General features: G+C 35.4%; 4 protein-coding genes and 1 pseudogene across 4 annotated transcripts; 3 read left to right on the top strand and 2 right to left on the bottom strand.

The window, feature by feature from the left end:
• Positions 1-468: 468 nt before the first annotated feature.
• On the bottom strand, positions 469-1,701 carry LOC125207994 (putative membrane-associated kinase regulator 6). Its single transcript, XM_048107522.2, has 2 exons — positions 865-1,701; positions 469-755 (listed from the first exon to the last, which is right to left on the bottom strand). Exons 1-2 carry the CDS (start codon positions 1,493-1,495, stop codon positions 748-750), a joined length of 639 nt encoding a protein of 212 aa, XP_047963479.1. The 5' UTR covers positions 1,496-1,701; the 3' UTR covers positions 469-747.
• A 4,923-nt stretch (positions 1,702-6,624) lies between these two features.
• LOC125205576 (delta(8)-fatty-acid desaturase pseudogene) lies at positions 6,625-8,471 on the top strand (annotated as a pseudogene).
• A 544-nt stretch (positions 8,472-9,015) lies between these two features.
• Positions 9,016-11,018, bottom strand: LOC125205577 (DUF2358 family protein (DUF2358)). The gene is made up of 2 exons (XM_048104607.2): positions 10,566-11,018; positions 9,016-9,766 (listed from the first exon to the last, which is right to left on the bottom strand). The coding sequence occupies exons 1-2, from the start codon at positions 10,922-10,924 to the stop codon at positions 9,283-9,285; spliced, it is 843 nt and encodes a 280-aa protein (XP_047960564.1). The 5' UTR covers positions 10,925-11,018; the 3' UTR covers positions 9,016-9,282.
• A 5,979-nt stretch (positions 11,019-16,997) lies between these two features.
• LOC125203931 (protein ABIL1-like) lies at positions 16,998-19,941 on the top strand. The gene is made up of 9 exons (XM_048102448.2): positions 16,998-17,405; positions 17,877-17,959; positions 18,289-18,439; positions 18,523-18,622; positions 18,718-18,804; positions 18,897-18,981; positions 19,070-19,122; positions 19,223-19,299; positions 19,501-19,941. Exons 1-9 carry the CDS (start codon positions 17,313-17,315, stop codon positions 19,657-19,659), a joined length of 888 nt encoding a protein of 295 aa, XP_047958405.1. The 5' UTR covers positions 16,998-17,312; the 3' UTR covers positions 19,660-19,941.
• Positions 19,942-21,060: 1,119 nt separating this feature from the next.
• Positions 21,061-23,134, top strand: LOC125208227 (uncharacterized). The gene is made up of 9 exons (XM_089060623.1): positions 21,061-21,255; positions 21,350-21,415; positions 21,518-21,623; positions 21,822-21,864; positions 21,956-22,028; positions 22,161-22,248; positions 22,477-22,533; positions 22,636-22,714; positions 22,802-23,134. Exons 1-9 carry the CDS (start codon positions 21,185-21,187, stop codon positions 22,813-22,815), a joined length of 597 nt encoding a protein of 198 aa, XP_088916749.1. The 5' UTR covers positions 21,061-21,184; the 3' UTR covers positions 22,816-23,134.
• The last annotated feature ends 3,085 nt before the right edge of the window (positions 23,135-26,219 follow it).

Below are 26,219 nucleotides of genomic sequence, written 5' to 3'. Positions count from 1 at the left end.
CAGTTCATGGTGTATGTAATGTTCAAACTTGGCAGGAATTAGGCATCACTCATGTAAATGATCACATCAGATTAGTGCAAAAAATTGATTCTTAATAAGTCCTTTTTATCATGCTCATGATGTAATAGTGGTGTTTTGAATGATGTGGATATGTTACATAAGTTGGCAATGAATCTTCTGCTATTTTCATCTATTTGCTCATGTTGGGTAAATGTTTGGTTTTTTGTAATGGTTGTGGACCAAGCATCAATTTTGCTTTGAAACACATTCACAAAAATTAGAATAAAGAATACACAACAAAGAAACAAAAAGAGAGAAATGGTAACATGTGAGGCCCCCGTGAACCTCATCCTAGCATCATGCTAACTAACAAGATGCCAGAGGTATATCTCTTCTTCTGCAACAATGAACCGTTTGATTTCTTTCTCCGAACTGATGAACGTATGAAGGCAAAAATAAATCATAATATTATCATGAAAAAAGAGTGTCTATTGATCTATTTTTCTCCAGGACAAATAACAGATAGTATGTACAGTGTGGAGAAATTTTCATTTTACAACACAAGGATTGACAGATTGCACAATGCCTTGAGTGGAATTCCAAAATTATTGTCACACTCTTTTCCTTTTAAATACTAAAGGATAAAAAAGAAACTACGAGAAAATTACATAACAAGGCTTCATTTCTTGAGTTTGGTTTCTGTTCAGCTTGATCATGTTGTTCTTCTCTGTGCAGATGAAAATTCCTTTATTTTTCTGAATTTTTTTGAAAAAAATGAAATCATTAGTCTATAATCAAAATAAATTTCGAAAAAAGAACAAGCAAGAAAACTAAAATATCAGATGGATTTAATAGCTCAACTACCTATTGATCTTTTACAGTAGAGAATTGCTTCATGGATTGAGCTTTCATCACCACACCAAGCACTACTAGCACGAGACGGGCTCAATCTAGGCGAGGCTTGAGGGGAAGCGGCCCAACTCCTCGTCTTCTTGAGGGAAGAAGCTGAGCTAGGCCTTGGTGATGCCTGCAGAGAATTAGTCCAGCTCCGAACCTCACAGACCTTTCTCTCAAGATCATCAACTCTACTGTTGTTCATCGAGCTTTTGTACAACGGCCTAATCAATCCAAAACACTTGTGCAAGATCCACTTTGATGACCTTCTCCATTTCTCAACCAGACAAGACTGCTTCTTGCACCCATGATCAAATGGACTTCTTGTTATGTACGAGGAAAGAGGCGATGCAGGGGCGTAATCTGGAGTCTTTTTCAAGGTATAGACCGGCGTGAGCTTCCCGTCTGCAAATATTTCATCAGCATGAACAAGGGCAGCATGGAATGCTGTCAAAGAAACATCAAAGTTGAAGTTTTGATCCCTTTCACATGATTTTTGGGGTGAGATCATCTCAGCTAGGACATCAAGAGAGTGTTGATTTCTGTCCACTAACCAGCTGTAAGAAAAACTCTCTGTGGCTAATGGTTTGGAGTTTTCCATGAGGAATGGGGATTTTTTTTCCAAGTGCAAGTGCAGTTTTGGGAAGAGAAGTGGAGGAAGTAGTAGTGGTTTTTTAAACTATAAATTCTAGATGGAAAAGTGTGGGAATTCTTTATATTGCAACTATGGTTTATTCATCAATTGCTCATGGCTTGTCAGTTGTCACATATCAGTCTAACACTAGTTTGGTAATATGCAATTTTGATTAACTAACATGCTTCAAGAATATATGAAAGTGAATGCATGAACATATTTCTTTATATCTATATAATGTGTTGTTACTTTTGAGATTAATTATCTGGCAGTCTAGTTTCTTGTTTCCCCCTTTTTTGGTGCACGCAATACTTAATCCTTCACAAAGATTACGAAAACACTCATACTTTGCAGACCACAAAAAAAAAGGTAAATTGGACATAGCTAAACAAGCCATGTGCAACAAATTCGATCAAACAAAATGATTGTATTCCATCTTATAATCATCCAATCATAAACTCGTTTACTTGATCATGATCAATAAAGAATTTTTTTTATCTTTTTTGAATATATGGACATGAATTTGTTCTAAGAACATAAAAGCTAATGACATGATACAAAAGAGGCAACCTTAGTGAGTGGACCATAGAGAGTATATATGCTGCTGGATGTAATTAAAATAAAGTCGTTCCAATCTAAAAATATTTATAATTCTGTCGAATGCATTTGGAATATAGATAGTGAAATTCAGACTTGTAATCATTACTATAACAACTACTAATAAACATTAACGGATCCTCAACGAAATAATTAAATAATATTTGCCACTAGCTAGTAAGTATATAATATTGAAAGGACAAATTCATTATTCATTTTAAAGAAGGTTTGTGGGCAGAAATGCAGCAAATTGGTAGCTGAATAGGGCATGGACCATGTATGTAGAAGCTGACAATTACATGCTTCCAAAATTCATCACAAAATTACTTTAATTTGTTACACCTCATGAGTGATATAAAAATACGTGATACAACATCTACTGGCCGACAAATATTTTCTAGAAACACACATACCATTTAAAGAATGAGATATGCTTAAAAATGAGCTTTTTTCACAGACCCAAACAACTATGATAATTTTTCAGCTATGCCCGATAGACTTTTATTAAACGTTTGCTGTTTGCTATTGCTTATGTTGTTCTAAAACAAAATAGAATTTAGCATCCACTAAAATTAGTTGGAATCGTCACACATGCACTTCCAATAATGGTGAATGTTCTGTTGTTTTCACCTTAAAATTGGATTCACAAATTTAACCAAAAAAATGTAAATAAAAAGAGCAAAAGTAGCAGACAAGGGTCCCAATCTGTGGGGGCGAAATGCATAGGAAAGCAAAAAAAAAGGATCAAGTAAACAAGAGAAAGAATTAAAATTTTGAACAAAGTTGAGGTCCCAAATTTTGATTTCCGCCAACATAAACTAAAGCTTGCCTGCTCATTTCCCTAATTATTTTCCAGACATTTGTGCCTTTTAATGATGTTAACTTTAAGAAATTTCATATTTTGATGCATATAAATTTGCATTCGGAATTTGTAAGCAATGTTCGAGCAGATTCGATTTACCAAAACGAAGAAACTGTGGCACTTTTTTTTTGACCAATTTGTTAGTTTCTGCAACTTTGGAATTGGAAGTAAATAAAAGCGGTAAATTATTATGAACTTTCAATTAAATAAAAGTCTACTTGCACATATTTTGGAACAAGAAAATCGGGGCTCGATTAAGACATTCAACACAAAATCGAAACTTGAATTTATTGACAAAAATGACTTAGACGAATATCGTGTAATGAGAAATTAATACTATTATTATAGTACTCCTACCATTTTACATATATGCAATTAGTTTTGAGTATTGGAGTAGTATATTTAGATGAACTTTATCATGATAACACAAAACTAAAATCTCAGTACCATTTTTAGTATGAAAAAATTGATGGGATTCCTATCTTTATTTCATTTTCTTTGCGTATACTATTTTTTTTAGCTATCGTCATTCCAGTTTACATGTGCTTCATTGCATCTAAGGCTATTCATAATGGGGCGGACTAAGCCCCATCCTATGCACCGCTACATCAGCATCTTATCCTCTGTCCCTTCCACCTGCAATGGGACGGACTATAGCCCGCCTTAAGCCACTCCCTAAGCATTTTATTTATTTTTTGAATATTGAAACACTACAAAAATTGGAGAAAACAACTTCATTCCGCCCTAAGATGGGAATGATCATTCAAATTCATTCTTCTTCCTTATAGTAATTTTAAATTTTAACAAAATTACATTACATATTATATTGCGGAATGATCATTCAAATTCATTTAACAAAATTACATTACATATTATATTACTAGTATATTAGTAATGTTGTTTTATAAGTATATAACAATTCCATACATAAATTATACTAATATTTTATTTATAATAATATATTTTAAACATTACAAAAATGTCTAAACATACAAAAACGATTTTATACAAGCTGTGCATATTGGGCCAAAAGAAATTCCCTATTTGTACCTTGGTGGGAGTTCAAAGTGGCACAATCTCACATTGCATAATTGTTCATCCATGTATAATAAACTATTAAACTTAATGAATATATATGAATTATGAAAAACGACAAGTCGACAAGCAATAAGTGTGAAATGATAACTTTTATAATAAGAAAATAAATACCATGTCAAACAAAATGATGTAGGTTGACGTAAGATTACTACTTAGAGCATCTCTAATGGAGGATGTCCCGGCGGACATTGGACCGCCGTGCGGGAGTCCGCGCGGGACATCCGCCATTAGGAGCAGGGGTTGCGGACATAGACTTCCGCTGCGGACACCTATCATCTGCGGCTTTCCGCCGACGTCAGCCATTGCGTAGCTGACGCGGACGTCCCGATTTTTTTATTTTTTATTTTTTTTTATTTCACTTTCTCCGTCCGTATTCGTGTCGAAATTTTAATTTCGTAAATTGCATATTTGTGAATTTATGATTTTTTATTGTGGAAGTCCGCACGGGATGTCCTTAGGGATGTCCGTCGTTATGCAGTGAGAGGTCCTTATGACATGACTTGAGGTGTTTTTGGAAAGTCTGTCGGGAAGTCCAATGGGACCGTCCCATTGGAGATGCTTTTAATTGATTCGATCTACAAAAATACGAAGGTTCCATAGTCGACCTAACCAACATAGATGCTTTAAATTATTGACTCGACTCTAACCAAATTAGTAGACTTAGAGTTTAAGTTTCGTAGAAGAATTCAAACGTTATAAATATCTCCGCCATAATACGATTACGACCCTATTACTGTTTACCGTTTTAGAATAAATGCTTTGAGACTTTAATAAAGTTAGCATGATAAACCAAAGTGCACAACTATTGCACATTATAATATAACCATTGTTTAAAAATAATTTAATTATTATGCTTTATTATGCATTAAAACAAATATGCACCGAGTGACGGGAATTCATGTTGTAGTGAAAACAATGCAGCACATATCAATTTATGTACTTTCAATATTTGTCATTTGAGCGTTTTATAAATAAAACCTAAGTTAAATTACTTACAACTTTTCATATATATGATTAAATTATGTGGCCATGTGGGTCTTAAAAATGATATGATATGATATGTTACATTTCAAAAGCATTAAAAAGTGAAGTGTGAGTTTATAATTTATTCAAAATCGTGACTTTTGTACTAAAAAAATGCGAACAAACATATCTTACAAGAAATAGCCGATAAGCCGAATATAATCACTTACTCCATAAATGAGCAATTTTCACTCACTAATTAGTAATTCCACTTGGGTAGCACAATTCACATTTAAAACATCTTTTATACTAATAAATTGAATATCGAGGTCTAATATAAAAACAAAATAACAGCTGCTGCAAACAAAAAATTGAAGCATGTTGTCCTTAATTTAAATTCAAACGATCATGGTCAACATAATACACCTAACTGAGAAAATGACCACTTCTCAAACATTAATGCAGCACAGTACCGAAATATTGGAATACTATGTATTTTCGAGTATTAAACGTTACGAAGTTTACTTTCATTTCTACTTTTTTATAATATACAGTTTTTAATGAATGTTAGCATGAGATTAAACAGAGAAGGTGATTACTGGGAGTACTTAGTAGTTAAGTTATACACATAATATCTGTATTAATCTTGTCTTAACTACTAAGTTTAATTTCAACTTTGAATGGACCATAATATTGGCGTGATGTTAGGTTAAAGGTTTGATCTTACCATAAAATTTAGTGAAACACATAGTATTATTCCTAGCGATCGTAGCTAACGAGGCAAAATTATTCACTAAAACACACATTGAATTACAAGAAAAGATGTAACCTAACTTGTCTTCAATTAGATACTAAAAGGATCTTTGCTCTAGACTCTTGAGGACGATATTCTGTTGAAAAATCACACGAAACAAAAATAAGGAAACTTCAAAAATACTAATTTCTTCTGGATTTTGGACTCAGCTATTTGGAAGCTGCCCACGTTACTTACACTTGCCTCTTATCTTTTACTTGGTCAAATCACTTTCAATTGAGATTTCTTAAGTCTCTTAACTACATATATGATGGCTTCAAGTTACACAACAACTATCAATTGGTTGAATGGTATTCTAGAGAGAATCGACCTATTCATTTTTTTTTCTTATTAAATTGTTGCTATTTGACAAACATGATTTGATCTTTTATCTTTAATTCTTTCCCATTGGCGTTCTAATTATAAATGTATCTTATATTGGTACATGAACTAATAAATATTAGAATATTTTAAAAATTATTGTAATCTTAAAATATGATATTCGGTGATTTATAGGGCAACTGTCCTTGTTATAATGGAACATGAATATGGATTCTCAACCAGAAATCTACTATTTATCAACCATAATTGATAATTTATAAGAAAATAAAAATGCAATATATTGAAGAAAAAAAAGGTAGAAAACCTAAATAGAATAAATGATAAAGTTAATAATGTGGATTCGATAAAGGAGGAGTAGGCTGGGCAATAGTACAGTAGTATCCGTTGCCTATTATAAGAGCGGAAGTCGTCCATTTACATATAGAGTCCACCGCGTTAAACGCCGAGATAGATTGCTCTATTATATTACTCCTTGTACAATCACAAAATATCTAACTTCACACGTTTACAGATTTCTATAATTCAAACTACAAAGCCAGACAGAGACACACTGAGAGAGAGGGAAGAAGAGGATATATATTTTTATATATATATAAAACCACCTCTCCAGCCTCTCATAACAAAACGGTAGGCTTTTTCTTTTCTCTTCTCAACAATGGCGGACGATGGCGGAAAGAATAACAAGCTCATCACCTCCGACGAGCTGAAGAAGCACAACAAGCCCGACGATCTCTGGCTGTCGATCCAAGGCAAAGTCTACAACGTCACAGATTGGGCTAAAGACCACCCGGGCGGCCCCATCCCCCTCCTCAACCTCGCCGGCAACGACGTCACCGACGCCTTCATCGCCTTCCACCCCGCCTCCGCCTGGTCCCACCTCGACCGCTTCTTCACCGGCTACCACCTCCAAGACTTCCACGTCTCCCACGTCTCCAAGGACTACCGAAACCTCTCCGCCAAATTCACCCAATCCGGCCTCTTCGAGAAAAAAGGCCACGGCGTCGTCATCTCCCTCCTCTTCATCGCCGCCCTCCTCTCCGCCGTCTTCTACGGCGTCCTCCGCACCCACTCCTTCTCCTCCCACATGCTCTCCGGCGCCCTCCTCGGATTCACCTGGATGCAGATCACCTACCTCGGCCACGACTCCGGCCATTACAACATCATGTCCTCCCCCAAATTCAACAAGCTCGCGCAGATCATGACCGGAAACTGCCTCACCGGGATCAGCATTGCCTGGTGGAAGTGGACCCACAACGCCCACCACGTGGCCTGCAACAGCCTCAACTATGACCCCGACCTCCAGCACCTCCCCATGCTCGCCGTCTCCAACAAGCTCTTCCACTCCCTCACATCTCGCTTCTACAACAGGAAGCTCACCTTCGACCCCCTCTCCAAATTCTTCATCAGCTACCAGCACTTCACCTTCTACCCCGTCATGTGCGTCGCCAGAGTCAATCTCTACCTCCAGACGTTCCTCCTCCTCTTCTCCGCCCGCAAAGTCCCAGACAGAGCCTTGAACATCTTAGGAATCGCTGTCTTCTGGACGTGGTTTCCTCTGCTCGTATCCTGCCTGCCTAACTGGCCTGAACGAGTGCTCTTTGTGTTAGCGAGCTTCTGCGTTTGCGCGATCCAGCACGTGCAGTTCTGTCTCAACCATTTTGCTGCGAGCGTCTACGTTGGAGCGCCCAAGGGGAATGATTGGTTCGAGAAGCAGACGAGTGGGACCATTGATATCTCTTGCTCCCCGAACATGGACTGGTTTTTCGGGGGGCTGCAGTTTCAGCTGGAGCACCATCTCTTTCCGAGGCTGCCGAGGTGCCATTTGAGGAAGATATCGCCCTTGGTGCAGGAGCTTTGTAAGAAGCATAACCTGCCTTACATAAGCCTCTCGTTCTTCGAGGCGAACAAGTGGACTCTTAGGACTCTGCGAACTGCGGCTTTGGAGGCCAGGGAAATGGTGGACCCTGCATCCAAGAATTTGATATGGGAAGCTGTCAACACACACGGTTGATGCCCCTCTGCCCGCCCTTCTATTCTTTACTTCAGAGAGAGTTGGGTATTGTTGGAAGCTTGTTGCATTCTGAAACAGCTGCCTTCAGTTTGGGAGTTTCCGTTGATAGGCTCTGACTTGGTTGATGGATTCATATCTTTTTTATATACATATGCGAGGATAACAAATGTACGTATCGGTTTATAGCTGATTTTAGAGATTCTTTCAGCCAAGAAACGAGGCATGGTGTAGCTTGGTTTTAGACATATGATTTATGAAAGAAAGAGATATTCAGTCTCGACTCTGTTATGATGTTTTTCTTTTCTCAAACTCACATGATAGAAACAGAGATCCCAACCCCACTTTTATTACATGAAAACAGAGCTTTCTCATTTCTAGACATGGCTTTTAATAGCAAAGTTGTAGTACTAGTTTGAGCATCATAGTATTTCGATCACAGCATAACAGAGTACTGGCTGCAACATAAACAAGATTAAGTGAAACTGTAGTTGCTGCATAAACTGTGACTATATTGTCTGTTTTTAGTGTGCACAATATAAGTTTATTGTCAGTTCATGACTTAGAACTTTGCAAAACCGTGCCAATCTTCAAAATAAGCATTAAAATGGGGTACATGAAACCTTCTGCATTTATCATATAATTCACCAAATAAATTCTTGCAATCAAAGTTTGGCAACCGACATCAAATTTTGCACCATTTCAGCTGATCATTTATGAATACGATCATCCAAGAAATAAAACAAAACTTGTAAACTATGTACAAACTTTGGGAAAAACATACTAGTATTCATTATATCCAATATTCAGCCGAGGAATGAAAATAAGACAAAATGATACTCATCTTAGATATACATTTATTCAAGCTTGGAAACTATGTACAAACTTTGGCAAGACATACTAGTATTCATTATATTTACTCGATGGTGGCGCTATACAGCTAATGCAATTACACTGCACAAACTCAAGTCCCTATCAACATCGTATATATTCCACAAAATTCAAAATTAACGAGGTGAAAATCTTGAAGAACACACCTCAAACAAGCCCCCCGGTGGCATGGATCAGAGCAGAGGGTACTGCATACTGCATTATGACTTGACCTCAGATTTCAGTCTAGTTAGAAGAGAACCTAAGTAGCATTTAACAGCAGACAATTTCCTCAGTGGCACAAGATTCGTCACTGAAGGAGACAGAAGTTCAAAATAAGTCGGCTTTGGAGTGGAGGGGCAACCTATAGATTGAATCAACTGCTCCACACCTATTACTTGAAACTTCTGAGGTCCATTCAAGGCAATGTTGTGAACTTTGTGCTCATAAATCTTCCCATCCTTGTCAAGCTTGTACTCTGAGGTACCATCGAATCTGCTATGACTCTCCCACGGAACCCGTGGGATGCCACGGACAGTCCAACGCACCATTATCAGGTTCTCCACAGGCTGCCACACACTAACAATGTCAACCCACAGGGCCTTGAAGAAAATCCTTCCATGAAATCTTAGAGCCCAGAAGATCGTCTTGTAATTCTCTATGCCAGAAAAGGTGTTGAGTGGATCCTTGAAGACAATGTCATCCCTATATTAAGACATAATGAGAAACCGAATATTAAGAGAATTCCCTTTGTGGAAAAATCTTCATTATTGAACATCAAATTTTCCCTATGTTGAACTTTTCCAAACGATTATGTCACCTCGAAAACAACTGTTTAAATGTACGTAAATCATACACCAAAAATTAACTAATGTACAAAAGTAGTCTTCCAAACACTTGGTTGGGAAAAAGAGCATATTAAACCACGGGAACAGGATGAAGTATAGCCATAAACATTTCATGAGCTTATTATGCGATGATCAGAACCAAGAACTCCTAAAAAACTATCTATTTCTCAACTAGGTAAGATATAACAGTCAGCAAATGAATATAATTAACAGAAGATGCTGATCATTACGAGCTGTGTGTGGAGTATTTTAAAGAGGTACCAGAATTATCCCCTCAATCAATATAACATCAAATCGATTTCTGAAGTCACAAAATCAACCAACTCCAATATCACTATAGCACCCCAATGGTACTTGCAAATTTTGCAGGCAGAATACATCACAGACAATTCTAATCCTTTATCTTTCATTGCTTATCAGCAACAATCATCTCAGAATACACAATTCCCATGAAGAGCTTCATGATCTATTCATTGTAGTTCAAAACTCAATCAGTAAATTGTTAATTTCAGGCTATTGCATTAACACAATTATTCGCACAGCTACACTTGCTGACTTGCTCTATAAAGCATAGTAATCCGCTAAAAGATTAACCGCAAATTAATCCGAGCGCTTAAATATAAAACTATGCTGAAAATAAATAAATGAATACATACCTGTATATATCAAAGCTTAGCTCTCGGTAGAAAAGCTCCGGAAACTCCTCTCGGATAGTCCGAATCGCGTAACCCGTATTCACATAATAATCCTGCTTCTTTCCTTCCTCATCCTTGGTCTCGCTCACCGAAAACGACACTGTCTCGTCCTGCTTCACCAGCCCGTACAAACAACACAAGCTATCCTCGTATCCATCGCCTCTCTTCCTCAATTTCAAAACCTCCCTCTTCTCCAAATCCTTAACTCCCGAACAGGCGGAAAACCTGACGTTTCTTCTTCCGGTTGCAGGTGCGATTCTCCCAGGCCTTCCACTTACTGCGAGCAATGAAATTCCCGGCGAGTGAATCAAGAACGCCATACCGCGAAATTGGGGGAGATTTGAGAGTTGAGAATTAATTACTCCAGTTTAGTTTTAAATTGATTTTTTCAATATATATGCGATGTGAATATACGTGAGAAAATTTTGTTTTATTGCGTTTTAAATACTTGGAAAATCGTTGCTGGAAAATGAGCATTGAGCAAGGAAAATTATTGGATAGGTCTCTTGCGATTTTTGGATAATTTGATACTATGACTTTTTCCGTTTATTAAATATTATCTTAGCAATAGAAGTGATGAATATATAGTCCTCGGTTTCATAAAAATACAGTCTTTTTCTATTTTGATACTCCCTTCATCCCACACAGATTTTGGCCGATCATGGATTTTGAGAAATATATTGAAAAGTGAATTGAAAAAGTTAGTGGAATTGTCACTTTTAGTGTGGTCACGAGTTTTAAGAAATGTAAAGAAAAATTTGTTAGAAAAGTTAGTGGAATGTGAAATCTACTTTTTTATATTGATTTTATAATAAAATGTGAGTGAACTGAGTTAGTGGAATGTGAGACCTACTTACCAATAAAAATAAAGTGTGACAATTATTAAGGGATGAGACGAAATAGAAAAGAGTGACAATCATTGTGCGAGGAGTATAAAATACCATTTTTATTTTTGATAAATTCTTTTATTTTAATAAGGTGAAGCTCATTCTCAACTAAGAAACTTCAATAAGTTTTCTTTCCATTCTCTTCTTATTAAAACTCGTGTTATTCCAAATATCTCTATTTTTATAAGACTGAATGAGTATTATTATAAAATAAAAAGAGAACATTTTTCTAGTCTCTAAACTTTGTTAAGGGATCAATTCCATTATGTAGCATTTAAAAATATCATAGTCTTTAATTTTTTTTAATATTATTTGAGTTACTCTTACTTTTTTTAATTTTCTATGGGAAAAAATATCCTGAAGGCCGTGTTTGGCTGACGGAAAAATAAAGTTGGCAAGGAAAATGATTTCTTAGAAAATAAATCCCAGGAATATGATTCTTAATAACTTTACTTTCCTATGTTCGGAAAATATCAAGATTTTCAATTTATATTTGATTTAAACACCAACCTAAAAATATACTATTTATTATTTTTTATTTTTCTTTTTAGTAAAAGTCAACACATTTCTTCTCACTTACCTTTTCATCTTTTTACTTGATTCTCTTACTTTTTCCTATTTCCTAATACTTTATTACTTTCTCGTCCTAAGGAAGATAACACCTTCTTTGGACGGCACAAGAATTTATGCAACTTTATTTTATGTGTGAAGTTGAGAGAGTAAAATAAGAGGGAGAGAATAAAATAGAGAAAATGGTGTTTCCACTTTAAGTAATGGGTCGTGTTGATTGGGACAAACCAGAAAGGAAAGTGAGTCATCTTCAAAGGGACGAAGGGAGTAATATTTTTTAATTTAATACATTACACATATTTTTATTAATATCTTGAAAAGATATACCTCCACTATTATGAAATGGAGGGAGTTGTGATTGGGGGAGTGTTATATTGCTAACCCAATACTTAATTGCTAACTACAATTAAATAATAGCTCTTAGAGCATCCACAGCGGCTGACAAATTCAGCCGGGTCTCGTCTCGGAGAGACGAGACGCCGGTGTGGCGTCCATCTCGTCCCGGTCTCGTCCCGAGCCCGTCCCGCGTCCCGTCTCGCCGAGGCAGCTGGCGAGACGGTCTCGCCACGCGCTGGGCGACGTGGCACGTCGTTGTTGGTGCGTGACGCCCACTCGCTGACCCCGCGAGTGGGCGTCGAATATCTGATTTTAATTTTAATTTTTAAAAAAAAAAAAAATCGATTTAAATTTTTTTTTTAATTAACGGTAATATTACCGTTTTTTTCAACTGTAATAATTTTTTTTTCTTTTTTCTTTTTTCTTTTTTCTTATTCTATAAAATAAACACTACTCTCTTTCATTCTCCATTCCACACACAAACACTACATCTATTCTTCTCTCAATTCACTTCTCTTTCCCTCTCCAATTTCTTTAAAAATGTCCGGTGATGGAAACTCCAGCGGCTCCGGCGGCTTCGATTTAAACGCGTTTGGCGACTGGGGGGGCATGTACAACTCGCTGGCTCGTTCGTCAACGCCGGGCACCGAAGGCTCGACGACGCCGGCGCCGTACCAAGCTCCATATTTCGATCTGGATGCGTACTATCGTTCCTCCCCCCCTCCGATGGCAACGCAGGGATTGTCCCAAATTAGGGAGAATTTTCAGGAAGAACACATTCCGGAATACGTTCCGTTCAGCAGCGGTAGAGGCTCCGCCAGCCGCGATACCGAGGACGAAGAGACCCCGGTGGAGGAGGAGGTGGATGAGGATCTAGGCCGTCATCCATACAGCTCCAAGGAGACGATGGCTCTATACACCTCTTGGCTCACCGTCTCGTACGATCCCATCGTCGGGAATCAACAAAACAAATTGTGCTTTTGGCAGAAGGTCACCGAGCTTTACAACACAGATTCAAAGCCGAGGGGGAGTCGCCCCCACACCGTGAAGATGCTCCGCGCTCATTGGGACCGGGTTGACAGAGGTGTCAAAAAGTTTTGTGCGGTCTACAGGGGTGAAGCGAAGCATTACCAAAGCGGAGCCAGCGAAGCCGACATTCTGCGAGCGGCGATGTGCGTCTTTAGAGACGACGTCAAAAAAGATTTCAAACATATCGATGTTTGGCAGCTGGTCAGAAACGAAGATCGGTGGGCTAGCGGTGTCCAGTCCTCGAGCTCGAAACGTACGAAGCACACGGGGGGTGGCTACTCGTCTAGTGAGGGCGGCGGATCAGGCAACGCCTCACATGAGGCTGGGGACACGCCCACTGAAGCCGGTGGCTCCTCCTCCGGTTCACGACGTCGGCCGCAAGGGACTAAGGCGGCGAAGGCGGCTAGAGGGAGAGGGAAGGGGAAGGGGAAGAGCCGGGGCGAATCGAGCCAGGCGGGCGCGGGCGCGGGCATGGGCTCGAACACTTCCCTGTGGTCCGTATACATGCTCTCCATGATGGCTGACACTTCCAAGATGACGCCTACCCAATACGAACATCATGTTCTCGGAATGCAGGCGATGGCAAGGCAACTTGGTCTTCAGCCGGGTGCACTGCCACCGGCTTCGGGGGATGATTCGCCGGCGGAGTAGTTTTTTAAGTGTTTTTAATTTCTAGTATTTTAAATTACGTGTGTTTTTATTTTTTTAGGATTTTAATTATGTGTGTTTTTATTTTTTTAGGATTCTAATTATGTATTTTTTTTATTTTTAGGATTTTAAATTGTAATTTTATTTTATTTAATGAAGTGTGTTTTTTATTAATTGGATTTGTTGAAAATAAAAATGAAAAATGAAATTGAATGAATAGTTAAGAGATGAGATGGTTAAGAGATGCATTGATGTGGGTGATATCTCTTAGTTAAGAGATGGAGTGAAAAGTACAGTGGGGTCCATGAATAGTGAAGAGATGAGACGGTTAAGAGACGGATAAGAGACACCGCTGTGGATGCTCTTAGATATTTAAATCAATGGCCTAGATCATTAGTCCCGGAATGTAAGTACGAAAAAAAAAAAGTTTATAAGGAGTTGTAACTAACTTTTGAAAAATATCACATAACTTTAAAACGCATATAAATTTCTCGATTTAAATTATTTTTTCGCACAACATATATCAAATTAAAGATAATTTCATAAGGATTTTAACGAGATTTCACTTGCATATGTTCTGATGTCAAAATTTGAATTTTTTTTAAAAATTTTCAATTTTTACGTACAGCAATAAATGTCAACATAGTATATAAAATATGTAAATATAATACATGTAGAATGTCATTCTTAAAATAATGTATTGGCATAAGCAATATGTCGACATTCTCAAAGCATTGTGTTGATATTTTCAAAATACTATATTGACATTTTTAACCAAAACCCTAATTTGATAGTTTTTTCTATCTTTCTAATTTAATTAATAAAAACTAAAATTAGCAAATTTTAGACTATTAGAATTCTAAAATTCTGTGGTTTTAAATGAATTGTAGTTAGCAACTAGAGGGTGAATTAGCAACTAGAGGGTGAGCTAGCGATTAATCACTTTCTTAAATGTGATAGTCTGGATAATGTACGTTGGATATATACAGTCAATTGCGCATGCTAGGAACATGTACATATTTTCTTATCCAACCCTTGATTTTTTTTATAACGAACCATCAATAAATATTGTTAAATTATTTATATGCATCATTAATATATTTGGCGGAACTGTAGAAAGTAGTTAGCTACATGACCAAATCGTGTTATGAAAATCAACCATAACTTCTTTCTAAAACCAGGTAATAACACAGAAATTAATCAAACAGGTAATGCTTTTAAAAATAAAGTAAAATCAACCAAACTATTTTGATTCCATGAATTGTTATTGACTTGATTTTATCAGTAATTTTAATTGTAAACACCCAATCATAAATCCAAGTAGGCAGAAGGTACTCACCTCCAGTTGATTTTTGAAGGCATAATTGATATTTTCAATATAATTTCTTTTTTCATTTTTTTCAATTGTAATTTTTAAAATTACAATATAAAATTTAATTAATTTTTCAAAAATTTTAATTGTTTTACAATGATAAAAATTGAAATTAATAAAAAAAAATCAAATATAATATGCTAATAAATTGACATTATTGTTGACAAAACGATATTGTTATTTATTGATATTAATTAAATTATTTACCATTATATCTAAAATGATACTATGATTTTATTGTTATAGTATATTATATTATTATATTTTTTTATATTAGTTTTTATTTTTATTATCATAGGATAATTGCGAAAAGTTGCAAAAATATAATTTTATATATTGTAATTCTAAAAATTAAGAGATTGATCATAACTCAATGAAAAATTAGTATACTACTACTATTGTTTTCAGAAATGAGGTCAACATGTTATATTTTGTCGGACAAATATCAAGAAACACAAAATCACGCGATCTAGGAAAATTTATTTGATTTCTCAAATGGCACATATTTCCAAAAGTGAAATATTTAATGATTTGCCTAAAAAAGATATGCTCGAGTAATTGAATAAATAAACATATTAAGCACGTGTACACATTCTAGCATATCTTTCAAATATTTCATGATATGCATAGTTTAGATGTTGTATTAACTTTAACTTTGATATGAATAATATTTACTTATATAAATTGAATTTACCCAATTTGCACCATAAAATATCTGTTACATATTTATGCAGTAAAACATAATAATGGTTAATATTTAATCCCAAAGATATTATATTACTTCTAAAATTTGAATCAAACTGAATCACCCATAAAATATACTTAATGCTGTCCCTAAAAAATAAACTAATTTTAACATGTTGGGCTATCCTTTTAAAAATGGATAAAGTTTAAATATTAATTTTTTTTAACTAGTACACTATTAATATCTCTCTCTTACTTTACCAATTGTATATTAAAATCCGTGTCACGTATAAATTTGCATATTGTTTAGGTACAGAGAAAGTATATATTATAGATTTATGTAGTAAAACCTGTACTGTCCCAAATATTCATATTTTCATGAGACGAGTAGAGTACAATGGAATAATACAAGAAAAAACTAGAAAAACAAAATTTAAATATTTATTTAAAAACACATAGTAGTAGTCTAATAACTTAAAAAATTAGTACTACTATTTAATAATGAAAGTAATAATTTAATGCAATACTATTAACTATACCAATATAATTAACAATCTAAATCAACAATTTCTTTTATAAATAAGTTGAGAACATCTAAAATTATGTACTACCAGGGATAATAAAATTATATCAATAAAAATGAAATTGATTAAATAATCCGATCCAATTCTAAATCTAATCTGATTTTATAGACTAATTCAACTAAAATAAGAAAATTCTTAAATTATGAAAATCAGCAAAATTGTCCCAATTATACATTTACAATTATTATGATAATTTATCCCCAGCGATGGAGAAATGATAGGTTGGTAATTTTGGGGAATTTAGTCAGTGGTCTATAAAGAGTAATAAGGCAACATTCAGAGGTGAGAGGTCCCACTAATCTACTCCTCAACTACCTTTCTATATATCCAGCGCCGTCTCTCTCTCGAGTTTCACTGCGAGTTACACACGCACAGATTTTGCTTTTCCTTATTCTGTTTTAATTTTTCTACTCAATGTTATATTATTCAATTATACCTTGCTTTACTCTGAATCTACTTTGATGAACTCGATTCCTCCAACTATCGCTTTTATTATTATGTTCCTTTTAATAATCATGTAGAGATCGATTGAGTCATTTTTTTGGAAATGATGATATGATTGAAAATTTTGTGCAATTTGAGTGAGATTCTGAGTTTGATGGAGGCGGGGAAAGATCAACAGGAGAAGCAATCCATGACGTTTGATGAGATGTCTGTGGACAGGAGTATCAGTTTCGTTACCGCATTACAGGTAATTCTGCGCTCGATGAAATTCTGGTTGTGAAATTTAGGGCTTATAGAAGGATCATATGAAGCCTGTGCTGTGTTCTGTTTGTATTTGTGGTTGATCAATCTGTTGTTACTGATTGAAGTTTCTAAATAGATTACGCTTTAAGTCACTTTAATTTGATTGATGATTTTGATCAAATTCAACCATCTTTTCTTCATTTTTTCTGTTTTCAAGGTGTATTGATGATGCACATATGATATTTTGTTTATCTGATTAGACTGTATTACAAATGCAATATTTATTCGGAAGCATGAATTGTTATGGCCAAATTACGGATCATTTCTGAAATAAATTTGCCAGTTATGCGTAGGTGTTAACAGCACTGATCTATTATTAGAATGTTGAGGTTGTATTCTCTATAATCTATGCACGTAATTCTCATACATCAACAATGCCTGCATCAACTGAATTAATCTTATTCCCTCTCCCTAGGAACTGAAGAACCTCAGACCTCAACTGTATTCTGCAGCAGAGTATTGTGAAAAGTCATATCTTAACAGCGAGCAGAAGCAGATGTGAGATTTCTGTAACCCTTATGTTATTTATATTAACTCATTTCTTAGAGATAATCCATGTTTGAGTTCATTGTGTGGGCTTTCATATTAAGGTGTGCTGAATTTGTCTTTTGTTCTCTGCTGATTTTGCAATAAAGATGGACTTCTGTGACTTTGATGATGATATGTGATGTTATTCTTAATTTATGTTCAACAACGATAACTTCTTGCATTGTGAACTCTCCGCCCCTTTGCATGTTGATTGAGTTAAGAGCCTAAAGAGATTATATACATCGATTTACTTTGGCTGGAGACATTACCTACTCGCTGATCACTGTCTTGTTCACAAGGTTTCTGGATAATCTGAAGGATTATGCTGTTAAAGCGCTAGTCAATGCAGTTGATCACCTTGGTACCGTTGCTTACAAGTTGAGTGATATCGTGGAGCAACAGACAATGGAGATCTCATCCATCGATCTGAAAGTTGCATGTGTGAACCAGGTAGCTTTCACTTTATCACCACCTCGCTGTAGATTCATATGACAATGAAACATTACTAAGACTGCAAATTCTTTCTTTCCTAGAAACTTCTTACTTGTCAAACTTATACGGATAATGAAGGCCTTAGGCAGCAGCAGTTATTAGCCATCATCCCAAAGCATCACAAGCATTATATGTTGCCAAGTAAGATTAAGGCTAGTCTGAATAGTAGTTGTGTTAATAAAGTCAAGCCCTTTTCGGGTCTCTCATATCATTCTTCTTTCACCAATCCAAGCTAGATTCCATCAAGAAGGTCCACTTCACACCACACATGCCGGCAGATCCTACACAATCCAAACTAGTGAAAGGACGTCATTATCCTTCAGGTACCTGGTTTCTACGCATTGAACAATTGTTACTTGTATGCAACTGCAATCCAACAGTATGTTAACAATTATTTTTAATTTTTTTGGTTCAGGTGCTTCGGCTGCAAGAACTCTTTCTTGGCATTTGGCATCTGCAACCAAATCGAACATGAAAGGCTCCTCGTGTGGCATACTGAGGTTAGCCCCTCAAGTTAAATGAAAATTAGTGTAATGTTTGAATCAAGTTGCTTGAGTACAATAAAAGTGATATTTCTTGCCTTTTCAGCACTGATGAAGCAAAAGTGAATGTAAAAAACTCTCCTGCACTCAACTCGTTAGGTATGTAAAGACCAAACTTGGGTTTAATTTGAGATACAAGAAGTAGATGAAGGATAACGACATGGCACTTATCTTTGTGTAATTCACTGTTTTTCATTAGATGGTCAGAGAAGTAAGCGAATGAGATCTGCTCCAGCCACAAGAGCGGCTATGCAAACCCTGGGCGTTACAAGACGAGTAATTTCTAAGTTCTCTATAATTCTGACTGTTCCACCAATACAACCTGATGAACAAGTCAAACTTTTTTATTGATCACTTGAAATAGTAATTACAATGTTGCTAATGGTCTACAGAAATTGCATTATGTATGGTGTTATTATATTATCTATCCAATGTTCCACGGTAGCGCACATGATTAAAAGACCTTTCATTTTGCAGGAATATTCAGAGGGCTCAAAACCTCTAACTCAACACAGATCATTTGATAATCCAATTCATTCTCAGAAAGAGGTCGTTCACCCGCCTGTTCGTAGTAAGAGCGTAATTTCAGCATTCTTCCTCAAGCAAAAAACACCAAACCTTTGGACAAAGGGATGAATATGTCGTGAACAGGTTACATGGGAATATAGGAGCTTTCAGATGCACCAATTACGTGTGTCTTGCTGAAAAAACAACTGTCTATACTAATTTGATTTAGGCTGTTGCTTTTACTGTGGATAATTAAACCAACAATGAGAGAGAGAATTTTCTTGTGCATAATACTCTATTTAATATCCGACCCTGTAAATTGGCTTGTAAAAGTTCTTGCATTCTGAAAACATGTAATTTTACTTGTATATCTTTCTGAATGTTTAATTGTAATTTATCTTTTGATGAATCTATCTATATCTATCTATATGTGTATAAGGGAGTTTAGAGGAAAATAACAAGAATGTCATTAAATGATGCATGTTCTTCTGTAGCTAAACAGCTTGAGCTTGAGACAGTTTACTCCTTAGTTTTGGTAAGCTTTGAATTTGTATTCATTATTGTGATGGCATATCTGGTGCAGTTCACATGTTCAAATGCTGATTGCTCTTACTTTCTTGAAAGAGGATGACTCCGTTATCTAAAACTTTTATTTGCTTAGTTATGTGCAATCTATCGATTCTATAATGTTTTTTTTCAGTATTTATTTGTTATTCCAACATGATATTTTTCTTTTTTTGTGGACAACTAGGTACGACGATTTACCTCTATAATTGAATAATTTATTCTTGGAGTTCTTAAACAACTATTCACAACTCACAAGTGCATGTAATTGGTATCATAGATGCTATGTGAGTGTCTTTTTTTTTTGTTTTGGTAAAGATATGTGAGTATCTTTGATACAATGAGTTTTGCTGGAAAGCTCTGTAGGCAACTTTGCTGACCCCACAAAAATTGAAGAAATAGAAAGGTATATAGAGAACTCAATTTTTAGTGTGCTTCAATTTACTGACTCAGATACGTAAATTCTTAAAATGGTTATTGATATTTTCTCTCCGAATAATTATATTTTTTCTTCTCTTAAATTATGTTGATATTGTTTGCCATTATAGCTAATTTAAATTTATGTAACCATTTTTGTCACCATTAAGCAATCATTAAGTTAATGGTGATACTGATTAGTGATCACAACAAAATGTAAAGCCAAGAGACATATAAATCCATTAATTGTAGTATCCATATGCAATTGATGATTAAAAATAGTGAATACTAAGTAAAAGTCGATATCAAATGAAATTGTTATTAAACATTAAATATGTAAGAATCTTAAAATGGAAAAATAAACACAAAAGTTAGGATTTCATGGGGCTATAAATTTGTAATTCCAACTCTCTTAATTTGATTAGTTATTCTTGGAATTCAATAGATTTCGATTCACATCACAAAATGTACCGCACAGAAAAAAATAAAAATAAATAATGAGGCCCAAACCTGCAATTATTCCCAAGAAAATTTACTGCTCAAGCATAATATGCCCCCGTCGGTTGATTTAAAAGATTCAATTTTTAGGGGTTTAGGATTTTGCGTTTTGCACAATAACTCTTGAATAACAGATTTCTCTTCAACGCCTCCGAACTACTCACTGCTACTGAAGATGGGAAAAGCCAAGAAAACTCCTAAATTTGCTGTCATGAAGAAAATCGTCACCAACAAAGCAATTAAACAGTAAATTCATCCTTTTTCATTCACATTTAAAGCTATATTTTCGTGAATTCATCATGCTTTGTTAGTTTTCAATTGCCTCGATTTTATATTGTAGGTACAAGGAGGATGTTTTAAACCCTAACAGGAAAGACTTGACCAAGGAGAAACTCCCCCGCAATGTGTGAGTTTCATCTTTTCCGAGCCTCGAATTCATATTGGAACTATACTATTCCATTATGCTGAGTTCGGTTTATATCTTATTTCGAGTTGTTCTTTGATGCAGGCCGCAAGTTTCATCAGCGCTTTACTTCAAGCATAATACTGCTTTAGGGCCTCCATACCGAGTATTGGTGGATACCAACTTCATCAATTTCTCCATCCAAAATAAAGTGAGTGCTGCCAGCTTCTACTTTTATTCTCCCTCGGCCATTTTTGTAGTTTGAAATCCGCTTTTGGTTTGGGAATGAGAAGTCACCAGTAAAAAAACAAAATTCTACCTTAATCATTCTTAGAGTAATTTTTTATGTATAGATAAATTACAGGTTCCTATTGTTTACTGTCTTATTGATTGTTTATATATGTTGCAGTTGGATTTGGAGAAAGCAATGATGGACTGTTTGTATGCAAAATGTAGGTTATGCTACCATTGTTAACACGGCCTATTAGTACACTTGTCTTCTCCATGTTTCTGTTATTACTTGTCTCATCTTCCTTTCTGTAGGCACTCCGTGCATTACGGACTGTGTTATGGCTGAGCTTGAGAAGTTGGGTCAGAAATATCGAGTTGCTTTGAGGCATGTTTCTGACTTGTATTCAATGTTTTAAGTCCATGCTCCTATAATACTGTTGTTGAGAGTACTAGAATGCTTGTGAGCTAGGGACTTACTTCTCCCTAAGCAGTTTGCTTTTCTCTCTTGAATCAACAGAATTGCAAAGGATCCTCGATTTGAAAGGCTTCCCTGTATTCACAAAGGAACTTATGCTGATGATTGTCTTGTTGACAGGGTTACTCAGGTATAAAACAATAAATATCCGATATTTAGACTCTAAGGCCTTTTTATTCCAGCCTTTTCTAAAGCATTGAATTTTTTTTTCAAAATGGTTAAAACTTAAAATGGCCTGTTCTGAATTTAAAAAAACAATCATACCAATTCAATTTTGCCTTTTCAAATCATATTTGATGTGTTTGCATGAGGTAAGAGCAAACATATTAATCTGTTGCCATCATGGCCTATGAAACAGCACAAGTGCTACATCGTTGCAACCTGTGACAGGGACCTGAAGAGGAGAATCCGTAAGGTACCATTATTTGTAGGACTAAGAGTTCTATCTAGTTTCCTAGTTATTACACTGATTCGTCTTGTGTTAGCAATTTGGTGATGAAATTGATCAATTTTTCAGATCCCTGGTGTGCCAATTATGTACATTACAAAGCACCAGTATTCCATTGAACGGCTACCTGAGGCTACCATTGGTGGAGGTAGGATAAATCAACTGTTATCAACATGATATCTCTACTCACCTCTGAAGCTTCTCATCTCTTGATTCTTTTCTCTGGTTTGCTCAGCTCCAAGAGTTTGAAGTCTTTGGAAGTTGAAAGCCTGCGTTCACTGGACAACCACCCAAGAAACCTTCCATCTTGAGACTGCACTTTTTTAGACAAGAATTGCTACTAGCTTTGCTGCTGATTACACAGACAACACTGCAACAAGGAGGGGTGTTTGAAACCTAGTAAAAGGAGCCTGTTTTGAAACATTAGTTCAATATGGCTTTTGTAATGTAGTTTATGTGTGGTGCAATCTTGAGCCTAAATGTTGTAACATCAAATCTAGTTACTTGCATTACTCCCAAACATCGGTGAAGCATCATATATATATATATAGAGAGAGAGATTTGATCATATCATAACCCCCAAATCATATAATAACTCTATAACCAAATCTGGACCACACATATTTAATAATCTTGTGGTTGAGATTCAAACTTAGATTTACTTCATAAAAAAGGCGCAGAGGGGTAAAAATGTAATTTCATCATTTAATTTCTGAATTTTACTCCAAACGCGCGATGAAACAGCGATTCACTGTTTCATTCTGTTTGAACTTAATTCTCTCATCTTCACAATTAACAGATCAATTCTCTCATCTTCATCTTCCATATTTCTCGCCTATTTTATTTCAACATCTCCAGATTTTCTTCGATTTGTTCATTATTCCGTAGTCTCCAGATTTTGTTTCCATAATTGTGATCGGGAAGATGTTTTCAATTTTGCGTTCTTATTTTCATTGATTACCTCTTCAATTGCTGTGAACATTTGCTTCGATGGAATCTGTAGCAAATAACGAAGGTAACAATCATTATCTATTATTTAGCTTATTGATTGTGTTCATATTCATGTATTGAATTTGATTTTAGATTAATATTAGTTGTCGATTGGTTTATGTTTCTGATGTACTGAAATTCTTATTTGATTATATTATGCATTGTCGATTATTTGTTAAAATGATACGTTTGGCTTATAAATGTTAGGTTTACTGCATAACATGATAGTTTTGTCGGATAAAATGATACTATGATAAAATGATACTATGATAAAATGATACTTTTACTGATTTGTAGGTATGTACATTCCTGTTTGTGATGATGCTTTGAAGCCAATGATTGGTATGAAATTCAATACATTAGTAGAAGCAGTTGGTTTCTATGAACATTATGCTCGTTCAGTTGGTTTTGGCACACGTAAAATGGGTAACAAATCAGTTCAAGGTATTACTAAGTGGCAGTATTTGGCTTGCAGCAGACAAGGCTCTAAGAATTTTATACCTGGTCATGCATCCTAATCAACTGAAGTGTCTTTTAAGAAGCGTAGGTGTCGGTCATTTAGGTGTGAATGTCTTGCTAAGCTCAATTTGAGATATTTTTCAGATGGCAAGAGCAGAGGATATGAGGTTTATCAGTTTGTTGAGTATCATAATCACTTAATGGTTGCGGATGAGCATAGGCATTTTATGATGGCCAATCGGAATCTGGATCCTATCCATCGGAGGTTTATGGAGGATTGTGGCAGGTGTAATATTGGTCCCACTCTCACATTCAAACTTTTGAAGGAGATAATGGGTGGACCTGAAAATGTTGGATGTGATATTATTGATATTAGAAATGGTTATCGTGATATTATGTCCAATATTGATGGTTCAGATGCTCAAATGATTTTTGATTATATGCGTTCTCAAAAGAAATCATCTGATGCCTTCTATTATGAAATTGAGATAGGATCTCATGGAAAGTTAACTAGACTCTTCTGGGCTGATGCTATTTCAAGACGAAATTATCATATGTTTGGAGATGTAATTTCATTTGACTCAACATACAACACTAACATGTATATTACTTTTGTTGCTAATAGACATAAAATTATACTTTTTGTTGATTAAATTACTTTTATGTTATAAAATGATACTTCTGAATTACATAATGACAAAATGATACTTGCAGCAGATAAAATGATACTTTTGGCTGATAAAATGATAGTTATAGCTGATAAAATGATACTTTTGGCTGATAAAATGATAGTCATAGGTGATAAAATGATACTTCTGAATTATATAATGACAAAATGATACTTGCAGCAGATAAAATGATACTTTTGGCTGATAAAATGATAGTCATAGCTGATAAAATGATAGTCATAGGTGATAAAATGATACTTCTGAATTATATAATGACAAAATGATATTTGCAGCAGATAAAATGATACTTCTTACTAATAAAATGATACTTTTGGCTGATAAAATGATAGTCATAGCTGATAAAATGATACTTTTGGCTGATAAAATGATAGTCATAGCTGATAAATATAATTCATTTTTATGTTATATTCTGAAGGTATTGCATGATTTTTGCTCCATTCACTGGAAAAGATAACCATTCTAGACCAGTTACATTCGGAGCTGGCTTGTTATCAAGTGAAGGTAGAGAATCCTATTCTTGGTTGTTTGGCTGTTTTGTTCGATGCATGGGGGTAGCACCCAAATTGATTATCACTGATCAAGATTGGGGGATCAAACTTGCTGTTCAACAAGTACTTTTACAAACAAGGCACCGATGGTGTATGTGGCATATCATGGTTAAGGTGTCAGATAAGTTGCCCAAATCTTTACTTGGTAATGAAGATTTCAAAAAAGAGTTGAATGCATGTGTTTGGTCTGATTTGTTAGAGCCTGATGAGTTTGATATAATATGGAATGATATAATGGAACGGTATGGATTAGAAGACGTGAACTGGTTTGGATCAATGTTTGAAGATAGAGAATTCTGGGTTCCTGCTTATTTTTGAGATTTTTCCATGGGGTCGCTTCTTAGGACTACATCGATGTCTGAATCGGAGAATAGCTTTTTCAAAAACTACACAAAGCCACGTGCAAATCTTGTACAGTTCATCAATTTCTTTAATTATGCTGTGGGAGATCAAAGGAATGCCAATTCACGATTGAACTACTTGGATTACTCAACTATTCCTGATTTGTCAACCCAATTGCCTATTGAGAATCATGCATCTACAATCTACACTGATTCTATTTTCAAACATGTACAACAGGAAATAAGTATGGTATGTGAGATTGTTTCTATAACTACTGTTGAGGATAACATCAAGATGCATCAGGTCAAGGACCAATATGGTAGAACATGGGATGTTAAGTATGATTGTAAGCAAGACACATTCGACTGTAGTTGCAAGAAGTTTTCCAGAATTGGTTTGTTATGTTGTCATATATTTTGTTTGTTGAAGAATAAGTCTGCTAATCTCATTCCTGAGAAATATATTGGTCGAAGGTGGTTGAAGAGCTCTTTACTAAAGGCAGCCCATGGTCTACCATCTGAGGAACAACAACCATTTGAACGTGTGTTCCATTTTTAACCTTATTTGTAAAAATTCTATTTTTCAGTCAGAGAAATGATAGTATTTACTGTAATAATGTTATCTT

Source organism: Salvia hispanica, chromosome 6 (assembly GCF_029641045.1).
Source record: "Salvia hispanica isolate PSC_SH4W2 chromosome 6, Shi_PSC_v1, whole genome shotgun sequence".
Classification (NCBI taxonomy): domain Eukaryota; kingdom Viridiplantae; phylum Streptophyta; class Magnoliopsida; order Lamiales; family Lamiaceae; genus Salvia; species Salvia hispanica.
Note: the sequence above shows the minus strand (reverse complement) of the source record. Positions and strands in the feature narration are given on the sequence as shown.

What these genes read in the sequence shown, in the direction of transcription:
- LOC125208227 (XM_089060623.1), top strand. Translation starts at nt 21,185, where the DNA reads ATGGGAAAAGCCAAGAAAACTCCTAAATTTGCTGTCATGAAGAAAATC. An exon ending in ATTTCTCCATCCAAAATAAA is followed by an intron (nt 21,624 to 21,821) that starts GTGAGTGCTGCC and finishes TATATGTTGCAG; the next exon opens with TTGGATTTGGAGAAAGCAAT. An exon ending in GGACTGTTTGTATGCAAAAT is followed by an intron (nt 21,865 to 21,955) that starts GTAGGTTATGCT and finishes TCCTTTCTGTAG; the next exon opens with GCACTCCGTGCATTACGGAC.
- LOC125205577 (XM_048104607.2), bottom strand. Translation starts at nt 10,924, where the DNA reads ATGGCGTTCTTGATTCACTCGCCGGGAATTTCATTGCTCGCAGTAAGT. An exon ending in CTAAGCTTTGATATATACAG is followed by an intron (nt 9,767 to 10,565) that starts GTATGTATTCAT and finishes GTCTTAATATAG; the next exon opens with GGATGACATTGTCTTCAAGG.
- LOC125207994 (XM_048107522.2), bottom strand. Translation starts at nt 1,495, where the DNA reads ATGGAAAACTCCAAACCATTAGCCACAGAGAGTTTTTCTTACAGCTGG.
- LOC125203931 (XM_048102448.2), top strand. Translation starts at nt 17,313, where the DNA reads ATGGAGGCGGGGAAAGATCAACAGGAGAAGCAATCCATGACGTTTGAT. An exon ending in GTTTCGTTACCGCATTACAG is followed by an intron (nt 17,406 to 17,876) that starts GTAATTCTGCGC and finishes CCCTCTCCCTAG; the next exon opens with GAACTGAAGAACCTCAGACC. An exon ending in AAGTTGCATGTGTGAACCAG is followed by an intron (nt 18,440 to 18,522) that starts GTAGCTTTCACT and finishes TTTCTTTCCTAG; the next exon opens with AAACTTCTTACTTGTCAAAC.